This window comes from Zootoca vivipara, chromosome 13 (genome assembly GCF_965207765.1).
Source record: "Zootoca vivipara chromosome 13, rZooViv2.hap1.1, whole genome shotgun sequence".
Classification (NCBI taxonomy): Eukaryota; Metazoa; Chordata; class Lepidosauria; order Squamata; family Lacertidae; genus Zootoca; species Zootoca vivipara.
Window position 1 is genome coordinate 34,147,449 of NC_142596.1, and position 23,897 is coordinate 34,171,345.

At 47.0% G+C, this 23,897-nt stretch overlaps 2 protein-coding genes across 2 annotated transcripts; one reads left to right on the plus strand and one right to left on the minus strand.

The window, feature by feature from the left end:
• The first annotated feature begins 864 nt into the window (after positions 1-864).
• LOC118092969 (olfactory receptor 10A7-like) lies at positions 865-2,926 on the plus strand. The gene has a single exon (XM_088656496.1). The coding sequence runs from the start codon at positions 865-867 to the stop codon at positions 1,795-1,797; it is 933 nt and encodes a 310-aa protein (XP_088512622.1). The 3' UTR covers positions 1,798-2,926.
• ALG1 (ALG1 chitobiosyldiphosphodolichol beta-mannosyltransferase) lies at positions 2,833-23,545 on the minus strand. Its single transcript, XM_035131841.3, has 13 exons — positions 23,267-23,545; positions 22,090-22,167; positions 21,740-21,843; positions 20,488-20,636; positions 19,231-19,320; positions 18,273-18,389; positions 9,196-9,320; positions 7,367-7,405; positions 6,277-6,336; positions 5,621-5,731; positions 4,569-4,683; positions 3,816-3,891; positions 2,833-3,100 (listed from the first exon to the last, which is right to left on the minus strand). The coding sequence occupies exons 1-13, from the start codon at positions 23,478-23,480 to the stop codon at positions 2,969-2,971; spliced, it is 1,410 nt and encodes a 469-aa protein (XP_034987732.2). The 5' UTR covers positions 23,481-23,545; the 3' UTR covers positions 2,833-2,968.
• Positions 23,546-23,897: the final 352 nt, after the last annotated feature.

A 23,897-nucleotide genomic window follows, 5' to 3' on the forward strand; every position in this document is an offset into this window, starting at 1 on the left:
AGGCTCCTCTAGAACCTCCAACTTAGGTAGGTTTGTGCACATGGCAGTCCCCACATCCCAATCAGCTACCTTACACCAACTTCAGTTTCCCAAAGCAGCACAGAGACGGAGGTTTAAAAAAAAAAACACATTTATTTTAAAACAAATTTAAAAGGTGAGTGATTGGGGGACAAAACACTTCTGTAATCTACTGCCGGTGCAAGTTAAATGATGCATCCCATCTTGACATAACAGGGGGCTACAGAGCTCTGAGACAGAAGGACACAGGTACAATCTCCACCATCTCCTGTTAAAAAGGATCTCAAACAGCAGGGGGAGCAGACCCAGTTGAAAGAAACAGCAGTGGGTTGTCCGGTCTGACACAGCATGTAGGGCAGATGTTGGCAACTTGTGTTGTTGGACTCCGACTCCCATCATTCCCAGCCAGCCTGGCCAATGGTCAGGGATGATGGAAACAGTAGTTCAGCAACATCGGAAGAGAGGTAGTCAGAGAATGAGGAAAATAAAAGTGGTAGGGTTCTCCTTTTCTTTTTCCCATTGACAGCAGTTTAAATGCACACACTTATTTGCAACAATAGTGTTTCCATTTCTAATTGAAAGCTGAAGGTGGCATTTCAGCAGGGTTAAGATCGCAACACGTTTTGAGAAGTCAGAAAGGAGATTGACGGAAATGACTAGGTATCTTTTCATTGGATTGCAGACATGCCGCTCCTAATCAACTGGGTATTACGCTATCTATTGCTGCTTTGGGATGCGAGTGTGTATAGACTCTCTTCATGGGCAAAGCTATATGGGCTGTCAAGATGAGTTCTTGTACTTTTGACCACTAAACCACTATGGTTCTTCCTACAGAAAAGTATGTAAATGGAAAACCTGACCATCATCACAGAATTTGTTCTCTTGGGGTTCCCTCTCTCCCCACTGGCCGAAGTCTTCCTCTTCATTATATTCCTCGTGATCTACACCGTAACTCTGATTGGAAACATTGCTGTAATCACTTTGACCAGCCTGGATCCCCACCTTCAAATGCCCATGTACTTCTTCCTCTGCAACCTGGCAGTCTTGAATATCATTTGCACTTCGGCCGTTGTCCCCAAAATGCTCATGAACTTCCTGGTGACAAGGAAGTCCATCTCAGCCGAGTTGTGCGAGGCTCAGATGTATATCACGCTGTTCCTAGGGGCGGCAGAATGTATCTTCCTTGCTGTGATGGCGATCGACCGATACGTCGCCATCTGCCACCCGTTGCGCTACTCTGTTCTAATGAACAAATCGGTTTGTATCGGCATGGCTGCTGGGTCTTGGCTCAGCACCTTCCTGGGGTCGGTGGTTCCACTCTTTGTCCTGAAGCTCCCTCTCTGTGGCTCCAACGTCATTGACCACTATTTCTGTGAAGTCCCAGCCATGCTTCAGCTGGTGTGCGCTGACACCTCTGTGAGCGAGAGTGCAATGTACCTGGGGGGCATAGCGACGGAGATCATCCCCTTTCTCTTGATCGTGCTCTCTTATGTACGCATCATTATTGCCATACTGCGACTCGCCTCTGCCGACAGCAGGCAGAAAGCTTTCTCCACCTGCTCAGCGCACCTGACAGTGGTGACTATCTTCTACACGACTGCCATGCTCATGTACATGCGGTCGAAGGGGCAGCGCACGCCAGAAGAGGACAAGGCCATCTCGGTCTTCTATACTATCATCAACCCCATGATAAACCCGATCATATACAGCCTGCGCAATAAAGATGTCAAAGAAGCCTTGATGAGAGTCCTAGGACGAAGCAAAATGGCCAAGGTTTAAAAGATCTCTCCTTGAACAGAGGCAAAGCTTCTTTCCACCTTGGGCCAAGATCTCCAAGTCCTACTATCTCATCAGCCAAGCCTGTTTGGTCCTTTTCCTTGCAATACAAATGTCTACCCTGAACAAAGAGATCCAAAAATGAAATATGATTGAACACTCAAGGCATTGTTTTAAACATGAAATACAAATACCAGCATGACCCCTTTTCAAAGGGAGGGGGGAAATGCTAAATGTACTGTAACACGACATAGACCTTGGAGTTTAAGGTTTCAGACCCTGCATGTTCTTGGCAAAATTATCCATTTCATGTTCAAATACCAGTTATAAAGTAAGGTAGGAAACACATAACACACATCGCAATATGGTATCTCCTTTGAACGTGAAGATGTTATAAAGGTACTTTCCATGATTCACAGTACAGTGGAACCTCGGTTTATGAACACCTCGGTTTATGAATTTTCGGTTTATGAACGCCGCGGACCCATCTGGAACGGATTAATTCATTTTCCATTACTTTCAATGGGAAAGTTTGCTTCAGTTTATGAACGCTTCAGTTTATGAACAGACTTCCGGAACCAATTACACCCATGCTTCAGTTTATGAACGCTTCAGTTTAAGTACTCCGTGGACCCGTCTGGAACGGATTAATCCACTTTCCATTACTTTCAATGGGAAAGTTTGCTTCAGTTTATGAACGCTTACTCCGCGGACCATCTGGAACGGATTAATTCACTTTCCATTACTTTCAATGGGAAAGTTCGCTTCAGTTTATGAACGCTTCAGTTTATGAACAGACTTCCGGAACCAATTGTGTTCATAAACCGAGGTACCACTGTAACATGTTTCCACTTCAAATAGGGAATTACCAGCTTGCAACTTAGGCAACAATAACCGAAGGCACCACAACCTACTTCATTACCGCATTTAAAAACAACAATGAAGCAGTTAGTAGATACAAAACAACATTAGCTCTGCCCACAGCATAGAAATTAAGAGGAAAAAAGGTGGAAAAATTGCATATGCCTAAAACGAAGCTCCAGATAAAACTTTTTATTCACCATATAAAACCGCTTTTTCTTTTGTAAAATAATTTTTGATATGCAAACACGCTTGTGGTGTTACAGATTTTGAGAATGTGCAAGTTATAAATTAACTTTGAAGTCGTATCAGCTTAACTGCTGCTAAAAAGAGGAAGCACTGCCTGCTCCCAACTTTCATCCCACCGCAGCTGCTTGGTTGTGCGAAGATTCCTTCGGAATAAATTGAGCTTGCCTTCTACAGAAGAATAATCCAAGAAAAGCATCTGCAAGGTTAGAAAGAGCGAGTGAAACAGATTAATGCAGTATACAGGAAAATGGAAAAATATTCTACTTTCTATACTTGCAATTATGGAAAGATGCAGGTATTTTCCCCAGATATAGCTACATTGAATCAATTGCTTCCTCAACAAACAAACTGATGTCTCACTAGAAAAGTACCGCCTTCAAAATTGGCACATGGAACAGTAATAATGTGACAAGTCCCTGGGATTATCAAAGAACTGTTTACGCTAGTAAATTATAGTCAGAACTATGTATTCCAAGATTCAATAACCTAACCCATGCCATTATGAAATCTTGCTGACCTACTGAGAAAATAATGAAGGGCTGGGGGGGGGGGGTTGCAATTCCGTACTCTATGCATCCTTAACTAAATTGGTTGTGTTTGATTCTTTTTTCTTTAAGAAAATTGATTATATGTTTAGCCTGCATTCCATATACTGGAAAATCCTTAATAAAAAAAATAAAGCTATATATTTTTAAAAGGGCAGCATATGCACGAGAGAATAATGACACTTTCCACTTATTTAAAAGCAACTCCCTGCACACAGAAAGCTAGTGCATCAGGCAGAATGTTAGCTTATACATTTCTCCTAATTTTCTATGTGCAGGGAGGTTTTGTTTTTCCTTGATGTTTCCAGAGCAATGAATGCTCAATGAGCCCCATCAGCAAGTCAAAGTTCTCTTTTTCTAAGTTACCTTCAGTTGCTCTGCAAGTTCACTTGAGTCCCGGAACACCAAACCATTTACTTCATGCTTCACAAGTTCATGTATACTGCAAAAATAAGCAAAACAACACTAGAAAGAACCTCAAAGTTGTTGTTGTTTTTTCAGTGGGGGAGTGGGTTAACAATTAACATAACACATTAATGCACCAGCCTGGTGCCTTCCAGGTATTTTGGACCACATCAGCCCCAAACACAGCACAGAAAAGCACAGCAAGATTTCTGAATTAAAATAAAAACAATAGCTTCCCAACTATTTCTAACTAAAGGGAGTTGACAAGGACCTGTGAGCTTCCAGGGAGTATTAAAAAAACCCAGAGGAAACTGCAAGGAGCTCCTATGAGGACTGAACAAGTCTATAAGGCTCCAGACTGGCTGCAACCTGAACAGGAGCACTCTGCAACTTTTTGTTGCAGGGCCCACTTGTAGTAACAACCACTACCAATAATAATAAACAAATGGAGATCTCAGAGGATAGAGAGATGGGTTAACCAACAGGGGATATACTAGATGGAGGAAGAGCCATAACTCATTGGTAGAGCATCTGCTTTGTATGCAGAAGGTCTCAGCTTCAAATCCCATTATCCCCAAGCAGGGCTGGGAAAGACTCCCTGCCTGAAACCCCTGAGAGGTGCTGCCTGCCAGTGTAAACATTACTGCACTAGATGGACCAATGGTCTAATGCCAGGTTCTTTTGAGACACTGAAACACACAGGTGTGCTCTTACCACTGGAAGTGCACTGCACACACAGGCAAGCAGCAGCCAAACATGTCCACGACCTTCATAGGTAGATCCAAGCCACTGGAGGACATATGAAGACAGACACCCAAATCAGCTGAGCCTGTAAGAGAAATCAACCCCCTGTTGAGTATATTCTGCAAATGAGGGTTTTTTGGTAGTACACTAGCTGCTCAAGTAATGGATAGCTTGCTGCCACTGCGGGAAAAAAAGGAGGCGTACAAATCAGGTGGCAATGAGGCCTGCCAAGGAGGAGTTTGTACTGGGGGTGTGGGGTAGTTAAAATAAGGCACGCAGGAATTGTACACCAGCTCTTGCATAGCACCCACTTGAAACTGTTTCACTGTCGCTCAAACATTCCCAAGCCCAGATCACTTAGGAACTCAAGCCAGAATACAAGACCCTCTCTACTGACCTCTTCTCCCCCCACCCCCACCCCGATCCTCTTGGGTGCCAAAATCAGCAGAGAGGGGCCTTATTTGTAGTTCCACTGCCCTTGGAGCTTCTAGAAGTGGTGGCCTGGGAGAAGCCATTCTCACTGGCAGCCTCCATGCTGTGGGATACCCCCCCCCCCCACCGCAGAGGTAATTATGGTGCCTTCCATTATGTAGCTTCTACCATATGCTGAAGAGACAGTTCTTTACCTTAGCCAATTTGTATATCACTGCCATCTTGTTTTCCCTCTGCCCTGCCAGTCAACACCCTTGTGGAGAGGAGAAGGGAGGTACGGGTGCAAGTTCCTCTCCTGCTTCCAAGGACCCATTTCAAGTGGGTCGGGGCATCTGGCTGTTAACCAGAAGGTTGGTGGTTCAAGCCCACCCAGGGATGGCTGTGAGCAGGATTCCTGCAATGCAAGGATTCCCCCCTTGGGGTCCCTTCCAGCTCTACAATTCTATGATTCTATTATTCAATAGCAGGTTCTGCTATCACAGTCTTGCAATGGACCACTATCCTATACCCCAAAGACCTCATGAGTCTGCTCCTGTAAATTTTCAAAATGGCACATTGAAGCACACTGAGAATTCGAAGATCTTCCTTACCAAGCAGAAGGGGGTAATCCTCTGCTTCCAGCCAGGGAGTACAGATCTGGATATGCTTGAAATGCAGCTCTGCAATCAGCTTGTTGTAATACTCCTTCAGAGGCCCTTTGCCTTTTTAAATGAAAGAAAATGAACAAAATGGTTTGCTGTTAATCCAAAAGGGCACACTGTGAGAGTTATCATCCTCTGGGCAAGATTTCATTTGAATGCCCAGAACCAGCATGGTGCCGTGGTTATAGAATGTCAGGCTGGGAGAACGGAGTTAAAATCGCTACTCAGCATTGGAGTTCAGTGGGTGACTTTGAGCCAGTTGGAGTCTCTCAGTCTAGCCTACTGCACAGGATTGCAGCCAAGATAAAGCACAGAGGGAGGAGAAACATGCCACCTGGAGTTCCTTGGAGGAAAGGTAGGATGTAAATGTAACAACTGTATAGTCCTCCAGGGCAGGGGTGGGGGGCTCACACCACGCCAGCAACCTAGGGCAAGCGGTTTATGGCACAAACAGAATACAAAAATTAAAGCAGGGTCCTCACTAATGCACTCAACACACAGAGAGTTCTGGAGCAAACAGAAGCGTCCTTGCTTCTTCAGTGGTGGTGGTGGTGGGGAACGGGTACATAAGATGAAAAGAAGACAAATGATTTAAAAGCTGCTACCTGTTATCACACACACAAGAGGAGGAAGCTTTGCTCCATCGTTGATATAGCGTTCATATTCTGTGCGACAAAAAAAGAATAGGAGTTGTGACTTTCCCAAAACCATCATTGGAGAAAAGTGACAGGCTACAAAAGGCAACTTTTTTAAAAAAACAAGTTTTGGATTTCTACAGCAAGCAGGAAGACTGAGGTGGGAAGTGCTACAGCCTTACATCCAAGATGGTTTGTAGACAGATCCCCAAGTGAATCTGCAACAACAGGAGAATTTTTTTGGGGGGGGAGGGAGTGGGCACCCTTGTAGTTGCTACCTGCTATTTTTTAGTTTAGGCATCTAGATGCCACCCTATAACCAAGTTTTCAGCATGCCTTGATAAAAGAGTACTTTTAGTCAAGAATGACGCAAAAGGAGACTTTGTAGCCATCACCTGAATAATCCCAGATATGCACAGAACACACTGTGGCAATGCAAATAGAAATGTTCCCCATCAGAGAACAAGCCTGTTCCCTGATGGGGGGCCTTTTCCTTGGTGCTCTCACACTCTTACTTTTTTCTGATAGGCATGTTGGAACTGCTGGTACCAGTCCTCTGCTAAGAAAGATGCTCTGCCAGGGGTAGAAAAGAGCCTACTGCTGCTGCTGCTTTTCTCTACACCCCCCCTTTCTTTTTGAAGCTGTGGGCAGGAGAAGTGGAAGATTGAGGTTTATAGGACTGAGGTAACAATAGCTTTGGTTGCAGTAGGGGGTAACCACAGTCGAGGTCTGCTTATGAGCATTCAAGGAGGTGTGTTCACCTATGCATTATGCAAACGTCTCTCCCCCACTGCTCAAAATACCCTTTTCAGTCTTAGCCACCTAATAGTACACTGTTCCCAACAAGTGAAGAAAGGAAAGGGGATAGACCACAGTTCCTGCTCTCTGATCCAGTTGCCAATTCCGCCAGTGCAGGGATGGGGAATCACTTTTGGCAGGAGGACCAGATCAAATCAAACGATGGGCAGGCCACACTGTTGAGGCAACCTGTGCCTCCAGTGACAGTAGTGGATCCAGGCTTGCTTGTTAAGAAAGACAGAACGCTTCCTCAATAACCCACCTTCTAAAGCTCTTAATAGGATGGAAAAATCTTCATCTTCTAGAAAAGGGAGAAAAAGTCTGCAGTTAATATACAAGAATCACAGCAATGACTCTGGTTTCACCTAAAGCAATTCTGCTTTTGAGTGCTGTCTCTGTAGCAACTGTATAACGTAGAGCAAATGAGGCAATCAACACAGTGCTTCTCTCTTGTACAGCCAAAGGGGCTCACAGCAGCTAGAAGACATGCAGCTAAAGTAATCTCTTCCGTATTTGTCACATCCATTCAAATAGCAATGTATTCTGTGTTGGCATTAGACATGCTTAAGCCCACTGAGATCAACTTTGAAATCAACTCTGAATGCCTTGTGCATTTGCTGGGTTCCTTAAGGCATTTTGACTATTCCACTGGCTCTGCTGAGAGCCTTTAGCTCTTCCACAACTGTCTCCCAACAGAGGCTAACTGAACTGTTTTGCCATTATAAGAACTTTGTAACCTTTAAGAAACTGCTGCCTGAGGTTGCTCATTTTCATCTTCCCTCCCCATCCCTTTTAGCTTTGGGTCTTGTCTTCTTGAGTGGATTCATTTGCTTTTTCTTGATCTATAAGCAGCTCTGGGAGCCGTTTTGACTGAAAGCAGAGTAAAAATGCTTTAAATACATGAAATGACTGTCTACAAACTTTATACATCACAGATGATCCCAATGTATTTTGGTGAAGGGAGAAGATTCAAAGAGTCTTCCAATCATATAATGTAATCCTAAATAAATTGTACTCCCCCAAAATATTCCATCTTACCCTGCCTAGTCCTAGGGTCAGCTCTGTTACTTTTACTAGGGAAAAGAATGGAGCTCTGACATAAATTTAAAAAATAAACCCAGTTTATATTAGGCTGCTGTGTACTCCAGGGTCACTTATTTCATCCTGTCAATTTCAAAATTGCTTCATAACCTTCAAACATTAATTAAAACTCAATAATTGCTAATGAAACAAATGCTTTCCAAACATTTGCAAGTAGACTGTGAAAACCAAGCAATATCAATTGGGGGATGAAGGGGGAGAGAAAGGCTGTCGAAAAGTTAGTGGCTGACACAGTTTTTGGAGAAATTCTAATACAGAACAAGATAATGTTTATGTTACACTCTTTATGTTACACTCTTCATGTGCAGCCTTATGTTCACAGTTCCTGCCCCCATGATGAGATTATATTTTTCAACACAGCCATACATGATCAGAAATCCAAGGAAAGAGGGACATGAAAATTATCCTCTCCTTGGAAATGGGAGGCAATCAGCTTCTGTTAGCAACCATGATTATGTTGCCAATTTGATAATTGGTCCCTGTACTTCCACTAACTATAAAAAAAAGAAAAAAAAGAATTCCAAGCAATCTTGAAGTATTCTCTGCTCAAGTACTTGCCACTTCTATTGGTACAGTTAGTGCAAAGTCTTACAGCAGGAGTGGGGCACCTTTCCAGCCCAAAGGCAGCATTCCCTTTTAGAGGAAACATTGCAGTGGTGGGCAGGGCCAGAGGCAAAAGCGATGGGAGCTGCAAATGTGAATTTTAACTTTCTATGCTAGGCTAGTTTCTACTCACAAACCCCTCTCCATCCAGACAAGCAAGAAGCATTATCAGAGGTTCAAGGGCACATTCCAGCCAGGCAAAAACACCCAAGAATATGAAGCAGGGCTCATGAGAAGTGTGGCTTAGGAGGGGGTGTGGCCTATGGAAAGTCCCAAGGGCCAGGCAAAGAGACCTGAGGTTCTGCATCCCTATTTTACAGCTTCATGTGTAAGCATCTCAAACATACTGTACGGAAAGATACACAGACAATGGTATAGAGCCAAGACCTGTCCAGCTGGTGCTGCTGATGAGGAGAGCTGGCCGACCCATGCAGTGCAACACGTTTCCGCTCCTGGTGTCTAGTTGTGTAAAGGCAGTTTTCTCAACATCACCTGGGAGGCTGGACTCTGCTCTGAGGAAAAACAGGATTCTAAAGACTAACCTTCAAGGAACATGTGTGATCAGCAAAAGCACACATGCCAAACCAAACATTATAGCTCCCAAAATCAGATTAATGGAAGCCATAAAGGTCAGCTCCATATTTAGGCAGGAGATGTTGTCAGTATTTATCCCTTCTCAAAGTTCCCTACTAAGCTCCTCAACCCATTAGTATTTAACCAAGCTGCCTTGGTACCAAATGAATACAAAGCATTGTTACTTACTCATGCAGAGCATAATTAAATTATGGAACTCATTCTCACGGCAGGCAGCGATGGCCAAAGGTAAAGGGACCCCTGACCATTAGGTCCAGTTGTGACCGACTGTGGGGTTGCGGCGCTCATCTCGCGTTATTGGTCGAGGGAGCCGGCGTACAGCTTCCAGGTCATGTGGCCAGCATGACAATGCCGCTTCTGGCGAACCAGAGCAGCGCACAGAAACGCCGTTTACCTTCCCGCTTGGACCGGTACCTATTTATCTACTTGCACTTTGACGTGCTTTGGAACTGCTAGGTTGGCAGGAGCTGGGACTGAGCAACGGGGGCTCACCCCGTCGCAGGGATTCGAACCGCCGACCTTCTGATCAGTAAGCCCTAGGCTCTGTGGTTTAACCCACAGCGCCACCTGCATCCCGATGGCCAATTTAGATGGAATTAAAAGAGGAGTTCAGCAGATTAATGGAGGAGAAGGCTATCCATGGCTACTAGCCACAATGGCTATGCTCTGCCTCTATAGTTTGGTGGCAGTAATGCTTCTGAATACCAGTTGCTGGAAACCACAGGAAGGCAGAGGGATCTTGTGCTCAGGTTCTGTTTGAGGTTTGCCCACAAGCATCTAGTTGGCCACTCTGAGAACAGGATGCTGGACTAGATGAGCCGCTAGCCTGATCCAGAAAACCACTTCCGTGTCTCGCGGAGGTGGCGTTGTGGGCAGGGACCGACCCAACCTTCGCGAGAGGCTGTGTGCTCAGCCCTCTCGCGAGATAGGGTTCCCGCCTCCGTCACACCCGGATGGCCAATAGGGCCGGCCGGGAGGCGGAGCCTTGCCCGCGTTTAAATCAGGGCGGAGGCGGGAACCCTGCCTCTCTTTTCCCCGGCAGCCAGAGCAATCGGATCAGCCTTTTGAGCTCCCGATCGCTTTACCTTCGCAGCATTTTTTTTTTCCCTTCCAGCATTTTTCTTTCCAGCATTTTTCCTTGCAGGTTCTTCACGATCCAGCAGGAGTGGTTCGGCTTTTACGGAAGGTCTGCAGAAGCGCTGCTAGCGCTTGCCGGCGCCGCTCCTACTCCCGCTGAACAGCTGATCGGCGGTGCGTGGGCAGACAGCTTTAAGAGGGCTGCGCGGTTTGGCGCTTGCCTTTCCGATTCCTGCCCTGTCCTCTAGCTTTTTGGGAGCGTGCTCGCCCTCTTCCTTCTGCAGCCATCGGCCAGGAGGCCCAGTGGGGGAAGGGGTCTACAGCCGGCATCCAGCGCTGCGGAGCCATCCGAGGCTTGCCTTCCCATCGGGCGCGTAGCCCGCTTTATCCAGCCAGGGGCCCGTTCGGAGCATCGCCAGTGTTGCCGGTCGAGGCGGCTGCCTCTCGGCAACCTATCCAGCCAGCGGCCGTATTTCGGAGGGAGCGAACGTCCCGGCGGAGGTGGTGAGCTCTATGGGCGCGAGGCTTTGATCGTGCAGGGCTTTGGGTCTCCATTTACTTCGTTCCCCTGCGACTCGCGCTCTTTGTTGTTTGTTTACAGTAATCTCGTGCGTTAGTTGCATTTACTGTGCGGTCTAGGGCACGTGGGGTCCCAGCAGACTTATTTCATTTTATATTCTTCCCCTGTGACTGGTGCTCTCTTCTGTTCCTCCCCAGTACTCTCACGCTTAATTGTAGTTCCCGTTCAGTAGGGCAAGTGGGTCGCGGCAGCCATTTTAGTTGAGGGCAGACTCACCACGTGTGTTGGCCTCGGCGGCCATCTTGAGGAGGTCATAGCGTGCAGGCCTCAGCGGCCATTGTGGGTGCCCCCCTCCTGAGGCTTGCTCTGCTTAGTCGCAGCTGCTTTTGGGTGGCTCTAGTTAGCTTTCTCACTGCCGCCATAACTTTAATATAAGGCCCATATATTTATGTATTCGCCTACGGGCATATTCTGTGATTGGGCGTGTGTGGGAATTATCAACCTCGACTCGGAATTGTATGAGGCATCTCTGCCCATTCGCTCAGTTGTCTGCTCCCTCTGTTTATTTGCATTTTTGCGTCCCAATTGCCTTAGTCGCTTATTTCCTCTGTTAATTACCATTAGTTTTGTCTAATTGCCTGTTTCTTCCTTGTGTTGTTTCTTCCTCACACGGTTAGGATTATTTGTTTCATTTTCCCCAAGTTAGTAAGCGGTTACCTTCCCTTCCTGTGTTGATCTGCCCGGGGAAATTTGATTAGTTTTTCCTTGGTTGTTTCCTCAGGTATTAAATAGCCCTTTTTTATTCATTTTGCCTCTTTTAAGTTCTTGTCACCTGCTGGGAATTTATTTTAACCGAGGATAGTTGCCTTTGCTGATTTATTCGGTTAATTATAGTGGTACCTTAGTAATAAATCCCTTGACGTTTAATTAGGCAGGTCTTTCAGCGGGCTGAAATTAGCTTTGCAACTTCTATTATTAAATTACAAGCGTTTCGCTTCCGGCGGTCTCCTTGAGTGCTTGTAGTTTATCTCCAAGAGGATGTCTTCTGGACGCAGTATGCGCAGCAAATCCTCTAAGGGTGCTGCTTCAGCAGGGGGTGCTGTCGATGCCTCATCAGGCCCGGCTCCCACTTTTAACCCTGAGGCTTTGGCCCAAGTGGCTTCCAATTTACAGAATATTTGCAATCAGCTAGGACCGTTGTGCTCCACTCTTGCCCCTTTATGTGTATCTCTCGCCTCCGCGAGCAGAGGGGCCCAGAATGGTATTAGCAATACCCAAGCCTGTGTTTCTGAAACTCAGTTATCTAGCTCTTCCCTCTCTTTCCTTAGCTCACAGTCCAGTGGGGGAGGGGTCCTTGGCTCTCAGCAGGACATGGATTCTCAGCCAGGTACATCGGCTACTTCCCTGCAGATCCTGCAGCAGAACCGTCAGCAGAGTCAGGCCATAGCGCAAGCGTCGCAGAACACCAGTGCCCCCCTCCAGGCCGTCCCCCTTCACCCTAACCCCCCCCAGGCTGCCTTGCTTCAAACCTCCCAACAGGATGCGTTGGTCCTACAGGGCACGTCCGCTTCTATCTTGCAGCCCGCCCAACAGGCCCAGACCATGGCTCAGGGCCTACAGACCCCCTCGGCTAGCGTGCCCCAGGCCACTCATGATCAGGTTCGCACACCAGTTTCGCCCCTCATGTCTGCTCAGTCCATTTCAGACCTCTTTAGATCCCAATCCTCGCAGGCCCATTCCGGGCCCCCTTTGATGGTCACGGGATCGGTGGCATCGCGGGAGGATGCTGGCACCCGGTCGGTGGCCGAGCCCCTCGGAGAGCCGGCGGGGGGTGAGGCACCTCGGGCCGGAGGTAAAGCAAAGAAGAAGACGGAGAAGCGGAAGCGCACCAGGAAGGATGACTCAGATGAGGACTCAGGTACGTCTTCCGACTCGGACGCGGAGGTTCCCATGGAGGATTACTGGGGGGAGGCAGAAGAACAGATGGGTCTTCCTGTCTGGGTGCATAGGAGGAGGGCGAGCTCCCATCGCAAGGGCTTCAACGGCACGCTTGAATGGCGGGATGGTGGGTTGGTGCCTGAGGTTAAATCCTCCACCAATTCAGACATTGACATAATTGTGGGTTCCCACCTGTCTAATCGGAAACGCGAAAAGATCTTGAATGGCGATTATATCGATGTTTTTACGCTGTTGCCCCTATCACAAATGTTAGGAAAAGGAGAAAAAAGGAAGCAATTCGGTAAGCGTAGATATAGAACCCCGCGTGCAGACCGTACTTTTGTGAATTGGCAGACTGGTATTCACATTTGGGCTGCAGTGATCGCAGCAGCATACCCCAAGAGGGCAATGCATTTGTGGGCCTACATAATAGATGTCAGGCTGGCCTATTCAATGGCGGGGGAAGCGGCGGCTCTTAACTACGATGAGGATTTCCGTAGAAACGCCTCTCAGAACTCAAGGACGCGCTGGGACCAGAGGAATCAGCACTACTGGAGTAACCACGTGGTGCCCTTTGTCGAAAAGAAGCAGGTGGAGCCTCAAAAAACAGCCAGGTTTGAGCCCAGGAGGGATCCGCGTCGCAGGGTCTGCTGGGAGTATAACAAGGGCCTCTGTCAGAGGCCCAACTGTAAGTACGCGCATGAGTGCGAGAAATGCCTCGGCCAGCACCCTGGTACGTCCTGTTACAAGGGGAGGCAGCCCTTTCGGGGCGGAAGGGGTGGCGGCTCAAACACAGGTACCAGGAACCCCCAGGCTCAGGGATCGGCCGCCAGCCAGAACAGATACTAACTTGTCCCTATCACTGGCTTCTTCACCCATAAAACTCCCCCCGCTGCGTGCCTTGTTAAACATCTATCCTAATTCCAGCGCCTCCTCGTATATCTGGGAAGGTTTTTCTCAAGGTTTTAGAATCCCGGTGCTTACCCCGCCTCTAACAGGCACCCCGAATAACCAAAAATCTATACGCGAGAGGCCAGATATAGCAATCAAGAAAATTAATAAAGAAATCGCGGCGGGAAGGGTAGCCGGTCCTTTTCTAACCCCCCCCATCCCAGGGCTCCACATTTCCCCTCTTGGCATGGTGCCCAAGAAGACCTCGGGCGAATTCAGACTTATTCACAATCTCTCCTTCCCAGTTGGTAAATCAGTAAATGACGGTATCCCAGATGAGCTTTGCACAGTGAAATACGCATCTTTTGACCAGGCTGTTAAGCTTGTCAGGCAATATGGTAAAGGAGCATTGCTGGCCAAATGCGATATCGAGTCGGCGTTTCGACTCTTGCCGGTCCATCCTCAGGACTTCAAGTGGTTGGGGTTTCGGTTTGAGGGTGCGTATTTCATTGACAAAGCCATGCCGATGGGTTGCTCTGTGGCATGCTCGGCTTTTGAGGCCTTCAGCACATTTTTGGACTGGGCCCTCCGCTTTAAGACAGGATTAGCAGGTGTTACACACTATCTTGATGACTTTCTCTTCGTGGGCGGGGCTAATACAGGGGAGTGCGCCGGCCTCATGAAGGCCTTTGCCTCCCTTACGCAGGAGCTGGGGGTACCACTGGCACATGAAAAAACTGAAGGCCCAATAGCAAAACTAACTTACTTAGGCATCGAATTGGACACGGAGGCCCAATCATCCCGCCTACCCATTGAGAAATTGACGGCTCTTAAGGAATTAATTTCGCAGCTAATTCCCCTGAAAAAGGTTACGCTTAAGCAAATTCAATCCCTACTTGGGCACCTCAATTTTGCATGTAGGGTTGTACTTCCGGGGCGCCCGTTCTGCCGCCGCCTAGCTAGACTCACCATAGGCCTGAAACAGCCATATCACAGGGTCCGTTTACCGCGAGGAGTGAAAGCCGATTTAGAGGCTTGGCTTACCTTCTTGGATCACTACAATGGAGCGTCACTTTGGCAGGACAACCTGAACCTTGGTTCGGATTTCCAGATTCAATCGGATGCAGCCGGGTCCGTAGGTTTCGGTGTTTACTTCAGGGGCAGATGGTGCGCGCAGACTTGGCCAGCCAGTTGGCAGAATTCGGCAGTCACGCGGGACCTGACCTTTTTGGAATTCTTCCCAATAGTGGTGGCGGTACACTTATGGGCCGAGGAATTCAGGAACCGCAGGGTCTGCTTTCGTACCGATAACCAGGCGGTGGTCAGCGTGATTTCTAGGCAATCATCCCGTTCTGACAGAGTGTCGGCCCTTTTGCGGGCTTTCGTACTGCACAGTCTGGAGCTAAACATGCACTTTACTGCCAAGTTCGTTCCGGGTGTTGATAATGATATTGCCGATGCATTGTCTCGTTCACAGATGGACCGCTTCCGCTTGCTGGCACCGGAGGCGCAGCAGTATCCAGAACCGTTCCCGGAATCCTTATGGAGCCTTGGGAACGAGAAATTTTAAAGGGAGTACTTGCATCGGTTGCCCCCTCAACGCTGACCTCTTACGAACGCGCGTGGGCGGATTTCCTAAAATTCAGAGATAAGGGCCCCCCACCGACACCTGTAGGCCCCCCCACGGAGCATGAGGTCATGCAATATGTGGTTCACCTAAGGGAGTTGGGCCGCGCGGCCAGAACACTTAACACACACACAGCGGCGATCTCCTTCTTCTGCAAGTTGCTGTACTCCAAGGACCCTTGCAATAACTTTCACCTACGCAGGGCCATGGAAGGCTGGCGCAGGCTACAGCCGCCGGCCGCCGACAACAGGAGGCCCATTACTTTTGACCTGATGTGCAGCATCCACAGCCAATTGGCATCCATTTGCTGGTCCCCTTACGAGGCGAGCCTGTTCTCCGCAGCCTTCTCCCTGGCATTCTTTGGGGCCCTCAGAGTCGGAGAAGTGGTATTCGAGGACCACCCTAATGGATCCTCCCGGGGGATCAGGATGCAGGATGTATCCTTATCTAGTTCATTGGCAGTAGTTCACATCCGTCGTTCAAAAACGGATCAGCGGGGATTAGGTGCCACTATTCGCCTCCCAGCATCAGGCGTTCAAGGCCCTTGTCCGGTGAGGGACCTCAGGCACTTTCTATATCTGAGACCAGCTGGCACAGAGCCACTGTTGATCCACCAGGACAGTTCTAAGCTCACGCGCGCTCAGTTCACACGGGTTCTTCGCAAGGCCCTCTCATTGTGTGGCGTTGACCCAGGCCAGTTCTCAGCCCATTCGTTCCGTATCGGCGCAGCAACCTCCGCGATGCACTTGGGCCTTTCAGTTGAAAGGATTCAGGAATTAGGAAGGTGGAAGTCCAATGCCTATAAAGGATACTTGCGCCCCACCTCTTAGCCGCAAGCCATGGGTAGGGAAAGTCCAACGCTTACAAACTAATTAGCGCCCCCCCCCCTTAGCCTCAAGCCTTATTTACCCACGGTAGTCTGATCCCCCGTCTTTCGCTGTTTTCCTTTCCAGGTGGGTGCCGCATCAATGTTTGGATTGCGGGTCACAGCATTGTGCATTGGGCCAGAGAAAGGGCTATTGAAACCGGTCTCGGGAGCAACCTCGGCCTCCCAGGAAATGTCAAAGTATCGTGGATTGCCAGGCGTGGAATGCGGTGGAAAGAGCTTCTCCCCGCGGTCCTGGCGAGGGCTGCTTCAGTTGGGCCCCCCCATGCGCTGGTCATACAGTTGGGGGAGAATGATTTGGCGTGTCGAAACGCAGTAGAATTGAAATGGAATATTTGGGAGGACTTTGACAAACTGCTGGCCTCCTTCCCTGGGATGACGTTGCTGTGGTCCGCCCTGTTGCAGAGGCGTGTTTGGCGTGACGGGCTTTGCCCAAAGGCTTTGAACAGAACCAGGAGGTTATTGAATGCATTTGTGTTGCGCAGGGTCCTTGAGTTGAATGGGCAGATAATTTCCCACCCAGAGTTGGTACGCACTGAAGCAGCCCTTTATCGTAACGACGGAATACACCTTTCGCCCCGGGGGAATGACATCTGGTTAGGCGACATAATTAGGGGGTTGGAGCATTGGTTGCGGGTGTGAGCGTATTGGCGGCGAGCCTTTGGGGCTCGAGTGGCGGTTAGGCATTGGAAATTTCGCATAAATAATGTATGGTGGGGCAGATCACGTCATCCTCTGCCCGATATTGGAGATTTAATCCCGTTAAAGGGGTTCCGGGGGCGGTAGCTTTGTCCTGGGCCTACGGAGGTCAGGGCCTTAGAGCACCCCCCAACGGTGGCCACAGGAGGTGTCTCGGTAGATATATATCACCGGGCTCCTTTCTGGTGGTTAATTTCTCCCGGACTGTAACACACGGGTTGCAGTCGGATATAGTCGGTTAGGGTCCAATGCCTAAGCCAATACCGCTCAACATCCTTAACCAATAAAGTTGTGGCCTTTTCACCCACTTTAAACTTAACTTCCTGTGTCTTGTCTCTTATTTCGGGTTGGGGAGGGACATTGCCACACAAAACCACTTCCGTGTCTCGCGGAGGTGGCGTTGTGGGCAGGGACCGACCCAACCTTCGCGAGAGGCTGTGTGCTCAGCCCTCTCGCGAGATAGGGTTCCCGCCTCCGTCACACCCGGATGGCCAATAGGGCCGGCCGGGAGGCGGAGCCTTGCCCGCGTTTAAATCAGGGCGGAGGCGGGAACCCTGCCTCTCTTTTCCCCGGCAGCCAGAGCAATCGGATCACCCACCCACCCGCCCCTTTAGGTTAGGCAGTCAGGCAGGCTAGGCCGACGCTGCTATGGACTTTGTTGGTCGCCTTGGTTGGCTGGGGGGCCGGGTAGGACTTTTTCCACTTGGATTAGCCAAACTGGTTTTTTCGCCTACCTCATAGCATGTCGTCACAACTTGGTTTGGCGGTTAGGCATTGGAAATTTCGCATAAATAATGTATGGTGGGGCAGATCACGTCATCCTCTGCCCGATATTGGAGATTTAATCCCGTTAAAGGGGTTCCGGGGGCGGTAGCTTTGTCCTGGGCCTACGGAGGTCAGGGCCTTAGAGCACCCCCCAACGGTGGCCACAGGAGGTGTCTCGGTAGATATATATCACCGGGCTCCTTTCTGGTGGTTAATTTCTCCCGGACTGTAACACACGGGTTGCAGTCGGATATAGTCGGTTAGGGTCCAATGCCTAAGCCAATACCGCTCAACATCCTTAACCAATAAAGTTGTGGCCTTTTCACCCACTTTAAACTTAACTTCCTGTGTCTTGTCTCTTATTTCGGGTTGGGGAGGGACATTGCCACACAAGGCTCTTACTGTGTTCTTAAGCACGCCAGTTCCAAACTAGTTAGGAGTGTATACAACAGCACATTTTAACTTACACAAGCTGGCCTTTAAATGGAGCATATTCTTTGGCTAGTTTCATGAACAACTTATGCTGATCAATCAATGGCGTTTCCTTGAAGAAAGAAGCTGGCTTGTCATAGAGGGTTGTCGCTCTGCAACGCAAAGGATCCAGGAGTCAAAACAAGAAAGATAAAAATCAGATACTATACTTGATCTTAGCCAAAAGGACAATAATATTACTTATAAATCTATATAATAATGTATAGAAATGTAACTACACTATATTTAGTGTATTTTATCTTTTTTTCTTATTGTATTTTTTAATGTTTTGCTTTCTTTCTTTGTTTTTCTCTTCACTTTATTTCTTCCAACTGAAATTATCTTAATAAAATATTAATATATATTTTAAAAAATCTGTGAAGGTAAAAAGGTACTATAGAAGTGCCCTAGAAATAATTTTTACACAAAATTAAGGCAGGAAATCTATGGGCAGATGTTATGTTAGAGAAGGGAAAGGGTACATGTGGTGAGAGCACTTGAGGCTTCATCCATGCTTGATATTCACACAATGGGCATCACATCTGAGCAGGCAATGCAGCTAGGACCAATCTGCACTCTGTGATTTTGTGGTGCAAAAACCCAGGGGTTGAGGCAAAGCACTTTGGGCTAAACCTCTGCAGGCCCCTCAGTAAACCTAACATTCAAAATGCTGGTGGACGTGACCCTGCTCTTCCATTTGTTCTTATGATATGCATACTTTCATATGCTGTTTTCCAATACAATAAGGTTCAAAGCAATTTGCAGGGACAAAAAATACCAATATTAACAATATATTACCAATATTATATATAAGTTCTGTTTTAGTTTATCGTTAATATTAACAATATTGTTAATAGTCCACTGGCTCTGCTAGATATTTCTATATGGTCTAGGAAAGGTCCTTGAAATACATACAACTCATTTGGTAGAGCCAATTGTGAGCCACTCATTTACCTGATGTTACAGTTCACCAGAAGATCTTCTTTCATTGAGTTAGTCACACAAATGTTATAGTCAGACAGACGCCCAAAGAATTCTTCATACCTGAAATAAATTGAATGTCCATCAGTTACTAAATATTGGTTCAACCCATCTCAGATGCTTTCATGGGAATATAAGTTTCTTCCCTGGTTGAAATGCCTTTTAAAAAAATTAAAAAATAAAGCAAAATCATATGTTTTCCTTCATTTCTCAGATCCATTTTTACCACAAAAATGGCAATATATGTTCATATATTTCCTATACACAATTCCCTTAACCTGGGAATTCAGTGGTCTCACACACTAAACAAACTGAGAATAACTTCAAACCAAAAAAGTTGCCCACCACATAATGCCATGGCCCAACTCAATCTCAAAACAGGGATAACCATTTTCGGTAGCATTTATGCTATTACCCTATGAATAACTACTCAGAAGTATACTCCACTGAAAGAGCTAGATCCAGACTAAATTAACTACATGAAATGCCCAAAGAAATAATTGAGATTTAAGTCTTGCTGCGGCCTGAAGTTTTCACATTGATTTCAATGGGACCCATGTTCAATTAACTTAGTCCAGATGCAGCCCAGTGCATATAAGATGGCAGCCATAGGCTTGACTAGCTTTACCTGGAGCAGGGCCCACATTTGTTAACACAAGAGATACACACCAACAATTTCATCCACATGATATGTAGGCCAGTGACTATTTTAGTATGTGACTAATAAAATCAAAATCAGTATGATAACATGTTCAAATATAGCAAACCTTAAATACAGGACAACTGCATCTTAAGCAGGGGTTCGGTTCAAAGGGTTCTACGTATACACAAAAATAGTGTATATCCAAACCCTTGGAGTCACCTGTAGCTAGCAGGGGCGAGAGAGAATCCCCAATACTCCCAGAGTCCGCATGCTGAGCAAGCCTTGCCCAGCAAGCAAGGTAGAGAGCTTACAAAGCTCTTTTCATGCCAGGTAACCCAAGTGGATCTGGCACATAAAGAGCTTTTAAACTCTCTGCCTTGCTTGGATTTAAATTGCGCATTTTCAGCCAGTCTGCTTTCAACCACGTATGTAACTTAACTGCGTTTAAGATGTGATCATACTGTATTCGGCAATACACTGTATGAGGCCAGTTGCTACGGTAACGGATGTACAAATATTTCCTCAAGTTTCTGACCTATAAGGAAGGAGACTGTGTGTAATAAACTATAAACAGCTGTTGTACAAACCACTTAGCAATTCGGACAATAGGGTGCCTCTTTCCATGGGTGAGGCTCATTATGGTATAGCCATAGTTGTGCCAATCGATGATGAGCTTACTGCTTCTTAGAAGACAAGCCACCCAGGTAACAGCTATGCTGGGCAGACCTGGAGGATTCTGGTCATAAAAATGAAGAGAAAGAGAGCCTTTTTCAGAGAGCGAGAGACAGTGCAATACTAGAGAAGAAGAGCTCTTGCTTTCTTCCTCTGACTGGGCCTTTAACTCAGGGGGTCCCCAAACTAAGGCCCGGGGGGCCGGATGCGGCCAAATCACCTTCTAAATCCGGCCCGTGGACGGTCCGGAAATCAGCATGTTTTTACATGAGTAGAATGTGTCCTTTTATTTAAAATGCATCTCTGGGTTATTTGTGGGGCCTGCCTGGTGTTTTTACATGAGTAGAATGTGGTCCTTTTATTTAAAATGCATCTCTGGGTTATTCATGGGGCATAGGAATTTGTTCATATTTTTTTTCAAAATATAGTCCGCCGCCCCCCCCACAAGGTCTGAGGGACAGTGGACCGGCCCCCTGCTGAAAAAGTTTGCTGACCCCTGCTTTAACTCCTACCCAGAATGCCACATCTCTCTTCCACCACCCTTCAAATATTTCCTCTTAAGTTTCATTCTCCCCAAAGCCTTTATCTCAGTGCCATAGGTCATATCAACACCACACATTTAAAGCACATGGCTCCCCCCTAAGAATCTTGAGAACTGTAATTTAACCCTCAGAGATTTATTTCCCAGCCCCTTTAACAAATGACAATTCCTAAGATTCTTTAGAATGTTTGGGTGCTAAGCATCTCAGGTGAGCATCTTCTCTTAGTCCCATGAACATCAAAAGCATATTGTGGACTTGCCTCCCAAGAAAGGTTAGGCTGGCTGCTTCATTGTTATCCTTCTGCGGGCAGGCTAAGACCAAAAGACCCATCTAGTCCAGCAACCTGTCCTTATTCACCATCATCTAATGATGTTTGCTTGTGATTATATAACAGATCGCTACCTAAATTAAAAAGTTACAGCAAAAACATAAGAATCTGCTCTAAAAACGAACCCTGGACTACTACAGACAAAGCATACGTGTATCAATATTCCAAATGTAGTATTCAAATTAAAACACACTTTAAATAAAACATTTCCCAACTGCCACTGCTTTAAAAGTGGTATGTTTTAAACAGACCTAGGAGACACAAATACTGTATATAGTTCTCATGACACATATTTACCTGGAGAAGTACATAGTTTGGTTTAGCTATTCTCAGCATTGTATACAATAGTTGGATGCTCTGTAAAATGACTTTTGCGATATACTGGAACATCTTTGGCCCAACTACAAGAGGAAATAAACAGTCATCAGAGTTGCAACACGTATAATATAACACAGAAAGCTGTTTACAGTAAGTTCATTAAAAATACCAATAACAAACATTAAACACAAGTTACACATGTCTAAAATATAAAATAGCAAAAAGAAAAACAGTTTTTTTCTGTCAAAGGAGCCTTGTTTTAAAAACTGGTGCATCCTTTTCTTATATAAAACAAAAAACACCTCCAAATACTGCAATGTTCACCATACCTTGCCAGATTTTGAGCTCAGAGATATGAACAATCTGTATGTTTCCATTACGTATAATCTCACTGTGTGGCTTTGTGCCTGGGAGAAAAGCAAACAATTAAGAAAATCCATCCAGCACACACATAAACAGAACAGAATGTGAAAGCAAATTAAGTGGGAACAGCAAATATGAATTCAGTGTATAAGCCAGCAATGTGGGTGTTCTGGGGACAAAAACCTATACACATATTAGGGTAATTCAATGTATACCTATGGTAGTTTAAAAGGACACCCACTGCTGAAGGAGTGGGGAAGCTGTAGGCCTCCAGATATCATTGGACTCCAACTCCCATCATCCTGCATTGTTAGCTATGCAGGGTGAAGCTGATGGGACTTGGAGTCTACGGCCATCTGGAGGGCTACACGTTCCCAATCCCTGTTGCAACACCATTCAAACCATACTTCTAAATTTCCAGAGTGGAAAAGCATGAGGGTGTGTGGTTGTCCAGGAGGATTTAAATGTGGGGGCAGCGGCTGTTCTTAAAGCCAGAGCTTTCAGCCCCTGGAAGCATGCTGTGAATTATGACTCTTGAGCATATACAGAAAGCCTTTCTCCGGAACACTTTAAAGGAAGCCCTCGCTAAATGGTTGTCTCTGAGCATATGAAGAGTGCCCCTTCTTCCCCAAGCATTTAAACTCTCACACATACCTGGAACATGAGTATGAAAAAGAAGAAGAAGAAGAAGAAGAAGAAGAAGAAGAAGAAGAAGAAGAAGAAGAAGAAGAAGAAGAAGAAGAAGAAGAAGAAGAAGAAGAAGAAGAAGAAGAAGAAGAAGCAGCAGCAGCAGCAGCAGCAGCAGCAGCAGCATGACTGGCTGCATTAACAGCATTCTGTTAACAACATCAACACTGCTGTGCAAGAGTGCATCTGAACATATGCACTTTCACAACTCTTAAGCCCCCTCACATCTCTGCAATGAGGGTTTGCAAGGAAGCAAGATCCCTGGCTGCAGACCTTAGCGACATTCTGTTAAAAATAGCAATGCAGCGCAAGAGTGCCTCTGAGCATATGCAGAGTGCCTTTCATCGAACCAAAGGAATGCGCAAAAGCGCTCGGACATCTTTTGGAACGAGGGCTTGCAAGGCAATAGGAGGCGTGGCTTCCAACCTCGAAAAAGCCCCGGCACCTCGGACTCACCCGGGTACCCGATAAAGTCGACGCGGCGGCCGCGCTGGGCCAGCGACAGGGCGTGGTACTGCATGCGGGGGCTGCGGCCCAGGTCGCCCAGCACCACCACCGCCACGCGGTCCTCGGAACCAGCAGGCCGCTGCCGTTGCCATAGTAACAGGAGAAGCAGCAGCAGCGTTAACGTCGCTGACCCGCAAAGCATCAGCCAAAGGAGGGCCGCCATCTTGTGAGAGATAGAGCGAGAGGGCTAGAGCGCCTTCCGCTGAATCTGACCAAGGAAGTATCGCCTGCATTATGTAGGGGTGGGGGAAATCATTGCCGAGATAGGCCGCTTTCAGATCGGTCGCCATCTTGGATCCAAATCGAGGCTCGATGGGCGGGATTCTTCTCTTCTTCCCTGTGCGGAGGAATCATAGCATTGTAGAATTCGAAGGGATCCCAAGGGTCATTTAGCCCAACCCATGCAAGGAAATTAAAATATGCCAAGAGAACTAATATGTAATGCATGCAGGTTATGACAAGGGGAGCACAAAGTTCAGTTCCAGCTATTGAAGTTGTCTACAGTATTTGCAACTCGTGACTTGGGTGACCCTCTCTCGCGGAAAGTGGGGGTCATGTGGGTGGTGGAGCCCAGTGAGCT

Excerpts from the sequence above, each read along its gene's own strand:
- LOC118092969 (XM_088656496.1), top strand. The coding sequence starts at position 865 with ATGGAAAACCTGACCATCATCACAGAATTTGTTCTCTTGGGGTTCCCT.
- ALG1 (XM_035131841.3), bottom strand. The coding sequence starts at position 23,480 with ATGGCGGCCCTCCTTTGGCTGATGCTTTGCGGGTCAGCGACGTTAACG. Across the intron at positions 5,732-6,276 it reads TCTTGTGTGTGTGATAACAG|GCAAAGGGCCTCTGAAGGAG; the intron begins GTAGCAGCTTTT and ends TCATTTAAAAAG. Across the intron at positions 3,892-4,568 it reads TGTGCAGTGCACTTCCAGTG|TATACATGAACTTGTGAAGC; the intron begins GTAAGAGCACAC and ends TTATTTTTGCAG.